At 34.6% G+C, this 8,047-nt stretch overlaps 1 protein-coding gene across 1 annotated transcript; it reads left to right on the top strand.

The window, feature by feature from the left end:
* The first annotated feature begins 2,667 nt into the window (after positions 1–2,667).
* Positions 2,668–5,120, top strand: LOC134718089 (uncharacterized). The gene is made up of 3 exons (XM_063580581.1): positions 2,668–2,689; positions 3,569–3,711; positions 4,478–5,120. Exons 1-3 carry the CDS (start codon positions 2,668–2,670, stop codon positions 4,835–4,837), a joined length of 525 nt encoding a protein of 174 aa, XP_063436651.1. The 3' UTR covers positions 4,838–5,120.
* Positions 5,121–8,047: the final 2,927 nt, after the last annotated feature.

The raw sequence follows: 8,047 nt of genomic DNA, 5'->3' as shown, positions 1-8,047 counted from the left end.
AAAAGGTTGTTTCATTTTTTTTCTTACTTTGTGTGTTTAATAATTTGATATGATTTTTTTAAAGGAATACTAAAGTGAACATCACAATAACAATATTTAATTGCTTTCACTCAATTTTATTTTAATTAAATTATCCATGGTGTCCGTTTTGTTCTGCTAAAACTCCTCTAAAAAATAAAAAAAAATAAGAACATGATTATAAATTTTAGGAGAAGGAAAGAGGGGTAAAAGTAATATTTGCTCATGGTTTTAACATCATTGGTCTCCATCATCTACCTGCTCATCAATTTCCTCAGCATAGTCATTTGGTCTTCGTCTTCTCGCCCTTTTCTCTAAAGTAGAGACTATCCATTTTCCTATTATCTTCTCGTTTTCACAAATTCCATCTAAAGTGATGCATGGCATGCAAAAGCATGACCGTTCTCTATGTGTTATCACCTTTTTTTTAATACAACTATAATTATGGTACATTCTAGTCTGTTTAACAGCCTTAAGGGATTACCTGTCTGCACGGTTTCGATTTCTTTCACCAAATGGTATATAAATACAGGTCCTTTTGAAATGTACATGTTCCAATGGTTCTTTGGGTTTGTTTAGTTCTTTTCTACAATACTCATAAAAAGTCTTTGCGTCAGATACTTTTGCTCGTCTACTTTTAATGTCGAGGACAACACTTTTTTTAACAGTTCCGATTTCTCTGTCGCAAGGCCCTTTGCCATGCCTACTGCCAAAATAATGTTTTTCAGACTGGAGACAAAGTCCTCATAAGAGTATGACAAGTCAGCAAAATGTATTTTTCCCTTGTACTGGGTAGGGGCCCCACCAACTCATAAATATAAAACAAACTGACAACGCCATGACTAAAAATGAAGACGACAAACAGAAAAACAATAGTACACATGACACAACATAGAAAACTAAAAAATAAACAACACGAACCGAACCCAAAAACTAGGGGTGATCTCAGGTGCTCCGGAAGGGTAAGCATATCCTGCTCCATATGTGGCACCCGTCGTGTTGCTTAAGTGATTACAAATCCGGTAAATAGTCTTATTCGGTAGGTCAGATTCATGAAAGGGAAGGTGATTGTAGTTACGACGTAAGGAACATATCCGATATCATTTGTGAAACGGTTATTCCATAACGGTCAACCAACTCGTGATGGTGTCCGTAAAATTTACGAAGGGAAGATTTCAACTTCACCATTTGGAACTCTTGGTTAATAGCTTCCTTGTAAGCAGCAACCCTCTTTCAAGAAATTCATAATAGGAAATGAAAGCACGGGAATATCGTATCAATTGGGAGATATATACCCCGTATGCAGGTGCTGCTGGAATGTTGCTAATTAGAAATGGAAAGTTCACAATTGGAAAGCTGAAATCATCTCTTTTGTCGTAGTTTTGTTTTCAATCGACCCTCATTGTCAATTTCTAGATGTAAGTCAAGATATGAAGCCGACTTAACTGTATATGTAGTATCCTTTATCTCTAGCGCGATGGGATAGATGCGTTTATATAGTCACCAAATTTTGAATTGTTTAGTGAAAGAACATCATCTATATAGCGGAAAGTAGAGTTAAAGAATATTGCTAACTTCTTTTTTCTTCTTCCTGCATGAAGTCAGCCTCACAATAATAAAGAAACAAGTCAGCAAGTAGAACGGCACAGTTTGTTCTCATTGGAATACCGACATTCTGTTGAAAAGCACGTCCTCCGAACGTAACAAATATGTTGTCAATCAAGAAATCAAGCATCTTGTGATAATATGAGTTTCAGAGAATTTTTTGTTTGAATCCGAGTGATTCTTTACAAAGTAGGATTTATTCCTTCCTAAGACCAGATACTTGTTTCTCTAATTTTTGTGCTATTTTCACATTTCCTGACCGGTGTGAGAAAAATATTTCTCCTCACTAGTGAAAAATCTGTTCTCGGAACCTGATTGGTCAATGTTTCTGCCGGGACTACTTTTTTCGAAATCTGCATGAAATATTTGGTGCACCTTGTTTGGAGGCACTTCCAGGAACAAAACAATTTACTTTCGAACTTTTCGGACTTGGCCAGCTTTAAACTCGTAAAACTCCCTGGTTACGTGTAAACAAAATCGCGATCGCATCGTCTGCTAAATAAATTAAATAATAAAAAGATGTCTCTGAACGAAGTTCTAGAAAGGGGAAAAAGAGTTAGACTTCTCTCGGGTGAAGTGGGTGTTATACTAGCTGAAAATGAAAACTTTGGGTTCCCGTTATGGGAAATCAAACTAAATGATGGTAAAATTATCACTGAAGCCAGATACAGATTTCACGTTCTAATTGATCCTCATGAGGTACCAAAAGAACCAGTAATTCCTTCCTCCCCTCCTGCAGTAACAGAAGAACTTCTGCAACTTTTTCAATCTCAAATGTATGATTCTGATGATTCTGACATGCAGACAGTTACAGTCCTACCAGATCTCCCCCTCCTCCAACAAACAATGAAAACTCACTTCAACCTGAAATACCCAGCACAATCAAGATTTAGATTTTTTGCTTATCTTTAGCGAATATCTTAATTTTTCAAGAAAGTTTTAATGACTGAGAATGAAGAAATTTATTTCGTATTGCCTCAACACATTAATTTAGCTCTTTTTCTTTATTACCAAGTTTGTTGGCAATTAATTTTGGTTTTGATAATGACACAGTACAGGCCAAAAAGTGCTTTTCTACAAAAAAAAATAGGTGTGGTTAAGAGCTAAAAAAAAAGTTTATAAAACAAAATTCAGGATTTTGTACCAAATTACAAGTCCTACATGTACCATGTAACATTATTTAATAATGAGTTATCAAAAGTCTTAAAGTATGGGCCTTAGTCTTGATCAAATTAAAATTCACAAACAAATTTTAAACTTAGATAACTTTTAATTAGCTATATATAGTAACACAAACAAACAAAATGGGAATTTAAAATTTCCAATTATTGTAATTGGCCATCAGTCAATTTACCTTGCCCAGGATTCGAACCTGGATCACTCATCGATAGATAAGTGTACTGAGGAGAACACTTTACTTTCGAAATAGGTTGGTTGATGTATGATCTAAATTTGTTTTCGAAGTTATAAAAAAAATATAGAAACAGATTCTTTCAAGGCTCAGCCTAAAATTCCATAATTAAGCTACCTTGATTAGAGAACTCAAATGATTTACTCATAATCAAAACAAAGTAAGAATAGATATCAATAAATAAGGGAAAAAAATATGTATTTTCTGACAATTGTGAAATACATTTTCTCTTTTAATCCCTCAGTACATAAGTATAACTTTACCAATAACTCTTAAAAATTAATAGATAGTCAATGTCTTCATCAAACAAAATTCAAATTAATACATAGAAATTCAAAACAGAGAAAGTTATTATCATTTAAAAACAACACTTTTGTTGATGGTCTTTACAATTAAGTCTCAATGAGGACTTCGACAATAAGCAATTTCGTAACATTTTCACAACATGTACATCTATATAAAATTAATATTTTCAACAACTTTATCAAAAGTCAAACTGTCAAAAACTCAAATGATTTCTGTTTGTTATTCTAGGTATTATAAAAGAAGTGGAAAACAGGACTGAAATTGATGATCAGGATGAGGGAGCAGAAAGGCATTTAACAAACCATTCTGCTCGACGTTTTATGCTCCAGAAGCTGGATGATGCAGGAGTCGAGCATAACCATATAAAGCAGGTAATAAACTAATTCCAATTATTATAAAGAAAAATATATTTATTGTGCTATGTGAATGTGCTATTTAATTTAACTGTGACAATTGCAAGCTATCATGTGTTATTTAATAATTGCATTAAGGTCCAAACCATGAAATATTTTGATTCTCACAGGACAAAGTAGTCAAGGTATTTGTGAATGATCCGCCATTACACATCCCGAAAAATAGGTGATGTTTTTTAACGCCTCTTAATGAAAATGGAATAAAAATCATTTACATTACACAAACTGCATAATTTGTTTTTTGTAAAAAACTAAACCTTGTATTATACATTTAGCATCTCAATTGAAAGCGGAGGAAAATATTGTAGGGGGATAGGTCAGAATCTGAGGTGTCGTCCCTAAATCCTGATTTTTTTTTTAACCACATCCTGATTTCTCTTTCATTTTTTAAAACTAATCCATCTCCTAATTTCTCATTCTTTTTTTAAAACTAATCCACAAGCACTTGTTTCTATCAATTTGAAGGTGGATAGAAACAAGTGTCAGTGGACTAATCTGTAACTGGTAAGTTCAATAATTTTTTCAGGATTCAGTCATAAACATGTATATAATATAAATGTCAAAAGCATTATTCCTAAAACATGTAAAAAAATATTCGCAAGAATTTCTCATGTGTACTTTGTGTACGATTGTAACACTTTATTGTATATTAATTATTTGGACTAATTGTATATGTGCTTTTATAATGGTTTCTCATGAAGATTTTTTTTCTCTGACATTTCAGATATCTGGACACAGAAATATCCAAAGCATTTCTAGCTACTCTAAACTTAATCCAAGTAAACATAAAGAGATCGCCAGTTGTATTCTTGGTGGCTGCGATGACAGAATTCAGGCATCACAAACATTGGTCACGATAGACAATAACATAGGAGAAAGAAATGTTCATCAAACAACAACAACATCCGAGAGGCAGATCTCAGTTGGACAAGGTCAAGTCGCACCTGCCGGGCTTAACTATATTTTCGGGGCCCCAATATATGGAGGAACATTCAACATCAACATACATAGCGTACCTGACAATAACCCTCAGCAAAGGAAACGTAGGAGGGTCATATTTGACAGTGATAGTTCCCAGGAATAAGAGATATGTGAACGGTGAACAGCTGTTCCGCCATTGCTGTAGTTAGTTTTGTAGATCCATCCGCGCTGATATTTCGGTGGACACGTTATTTTGTAGGAAATTATGAACAATTTGTTGAATTAAAAATAGTGTCCTATTACTGAAATATTTGGTTAATATTATAAAATATTAAGTTACTAATTTGTTTGACTTCTTTCATGATTTAAAATATATTTCATTTGCAACCATGGCAACAAGATGCGTAGTAATCTCCCAAAGGAAAACGAAACAGGCGGATAGAAAAGTTGGGAGAATTTGGACATAAAATTAAAATTTTGTTGTTTAAAAAAATTAGAGAAACAGATTCTTACCTGAATATGAGTGAATTATCGGAGTTCTCCAATCTCGGTAGTTAAATTATGAAATTTTACGACCTCGCCAAAGGCTCGGTCTTAAAATTTCATAATTTAACTACCTCGATTGGAGAACTCCGATAATTCACTCATATTGAGGTAAGAATCTATATATCTTCGTTGGCCATTCTTTTTTATGAAGCAAAGTAATACCATCTCTTTCAATTTGTATCTAAGTTTTAGAATGTGGAATTCTTGTGTAAAGAGTAGAAAAGTCAAATGTTTTAATACTGTTACAAGATGAAGGAGAGTTAGATTTTATGTACTCTAAAAGATCTATGGAATTTTTAAGTATCCACATCTGATTTACGCCACCTCTAGAATAGGCAGTTTCACAATAACTTTGAAGCCCCGTCTTTGATTGCTGATAAAATAGATGTTAATAATTTAAAAAGAGGTTTTGTGGAGCACTAGGAAGACCCAGCAATATTCGGTTGTTTGTAATGACATGTAGTTTAGGTATCCAATACAATGATGGAAGATCCAGTTCTTCATCTTTGGTTGAAATTCCATAGAACATAGAATCTTTAATTATCCAGGATTTCCACTTTTGTAAGTGTTGTGAGGGTATATGTTGAGTTTCCAAGTGAATTGTCAATACCTAATTAGTTTATCAAGCAGTTAATGTAATGACTTGAACACATACAACGATGTTATTTGGGGCTTTATCAGCGGGGACAACAACATACTTGTCATGGGGGTCGGATACGTCTTTTGCAACATTTGGGGACCATGGTTTTTTTTGGAAAAAAAAGTTTGTTTCCAGGTTTTGGTGAAAAAAAAATTTGTTTTGGACCCTGAGAAATAAAATTTGTTTGTTTCACCCTCAGCTTCCACTATATGTAATGCTAAAATTGAAAGAAAAAAATTGTTTCGGTTTGTCGCTAAAAAAAAAGTTTGCACAGAAAAAAAAACCATAGCCCCCCCCCCCCCCCCCCCCCCCCCGATATTCAAATGGTTGCTGCCTAACACAGCGATTAAGTAAAATAACACCCTTGGGTGGAAGACAGACACACACAAGTAACATTTTAATACAATGTCGACATTGTAAATTTGGTTTGGAGTGGTTTCTGATGGACGAGTGTACTTCAATTCACTTGACCATACAACCATTTTTCCATAAACCGACTTCGAGATTTCTTCAGCACGACCTTTCCCTTTGGCCTCCTTCGCTTGTCTTTTGTTTTTTAAACGACCAGTCCTTGCTAATTCGTCCAGGTAACTGGAATAACTATCAAAAGATAGGTTGTAATTATGAAAGTCACAAAATGTAGTTTTGCTTGGTCACAGCATATGTACCATTGATGGAAGTTCATAAACAATTTGTGTAACTAATTCCTTCTATTTACATTCCAGACGTTTTATGCTTCAAAAAGATACTCCCCATTTATTACTGGTGTGCATTTCCGTTTAGGGAAGATGTGGTGTATACATTACCAACGATATTTTTTTTAAACTTCTGTAAAATACTTATGGGTTTATGTACGATCAATTTTCAATAAAAAAAACTTGTGGTCATGGAACTTTCTTTTTCTATAAAATACCTTGAAATTGGTTGAATTTGATGAAATTACAAGGTTAGATAAAGGCAACAGTAGTATACCGCTGTACAAAACTCATAAATCCATGGACAACAAACAAAATCGGGGTACCAAACCAAAACCGAGCGAAACGCATTAAATATAAGAGGAGAACAACGACACAACACCGAAACAGACCAATCATCAGACAAAACACCACGAGAATAACAAATGTAACATGAAAACCAAATACGTGAATTTGGGATAGACAAGTACCGTGCCACGTCTTATCTCAAAAATAAGAGAAAACACAAACGACTCAACGTAAAAATGCAACACAAAGAGAAACGAACAATATTATAACAATGACCATCTTCCTGACTTGGTACAGGACACTTTTAAAGGGGAATAAAAGTGGTGGGTTGAACCTGGTTTTAAGGCATGCCAAACCTCGCACTTTAATGGCAAAGTTAAATATAACATTGAAATGACAACATAATATTACAGGACTACAATACAAATAAATAGGAGAACATATTACATACAGAAAAACATGATTAATAGATAACAAAAAGCATCAGGTTTAAAATTCAATACGCCAAAAACGCGCCTTGTCCACACAAGACTGACCAGTGACGCCCAGATATAAAAGATCGAAAGTGAAAAAAGTACAAAGTTGTACAGCACTGAAGATCAAAAGTTGAAAAGGTTTCGCAAAATACGGCATTAGATGTTTGTGTTACTTGGTAAAATATGTTTAATATTCAAAAGTTTTTTTTAACATGACAAGAAAGGATGCTCAGTGTTAAACACACGATATAGCTTAATATGGAATTATTAGAGGAATATTTTCGTTGTCAGGTTCCCCCAAGGGTGACTGGGGAATAGAAATATAGTCACTTGGTCTTCTCCCGACCGGCAGTTAAACGCCTGCCGAAGTGGGGCGTCCGTTTGGCTGTGCGGAATGTATCAAGTTCGCAGTCATGTCCGGTCGGAAGGAGGACGTTAAATCCGATGCCTCGTGTTAAGAGAGTGCCACGCTCTTTGCACGTTAAGAACCCTTGCGACAACTCTTTGATGGGTCCGTTAGTGGCATGTTGCAAGGCAAAATGTCTGTCCCTATCCAATATACCCTCATTTTCCAGTTGATGAACCAGGGGTATGTCAAAGAACGCCTCATCCTTTTTCTAAAAAAGTTCATCGGAAGATATCCAGAACTCGTTGATAAACATTCCGTCACAAATAGTACAAGATGGTCTTGAAGTATAGATTTTGCGTACTGACGTTATCATCTTAAC

This window comes from Mytilus trossulus, chromosome 5, assembly GCF_036588685.1.
Source record: "Mytilus trossulus isolate FHL-02 chromosome 5, PNRI_Mtr1.1.1.hap1, whole genome shotgun sequence".
NCBI lineage: Eukaryota > Metazoa > Mollusca > Bivalvia > Mytilida > Mytilidae > Mytilus > Mytilus trossulus.
Note: the sequence above shows the minus strand (reverse complement) of the source record. Positions and strands in the feature narration are given on the sequence as shown.

What these genes read in the sequence shown, in the direction of transcription:
- LOC134718089 (XM_063580581.1), top strand. Translation starts at nt 2,668, where the DNA reads ATGACACAGTACAGGCCAAAAA. An exon ending in GACACAGTACAGGCCAAAAA is followed by an intron (nt 2,690 to 3,568) that starts GTGCTTTTCTAC and finishes TTGTTATTCTAG; the next exon opens with GTATTATAAAAGAAGTGGAA. An exon ending in AGCATAACCATATAAAGCAG is followed by an intron (nt 3,712 to 4,477) that starts GTAATAAACTAA and finishes CTGACATTTCAG; the next exon opens with ATATCTGGACACAGAAATAT.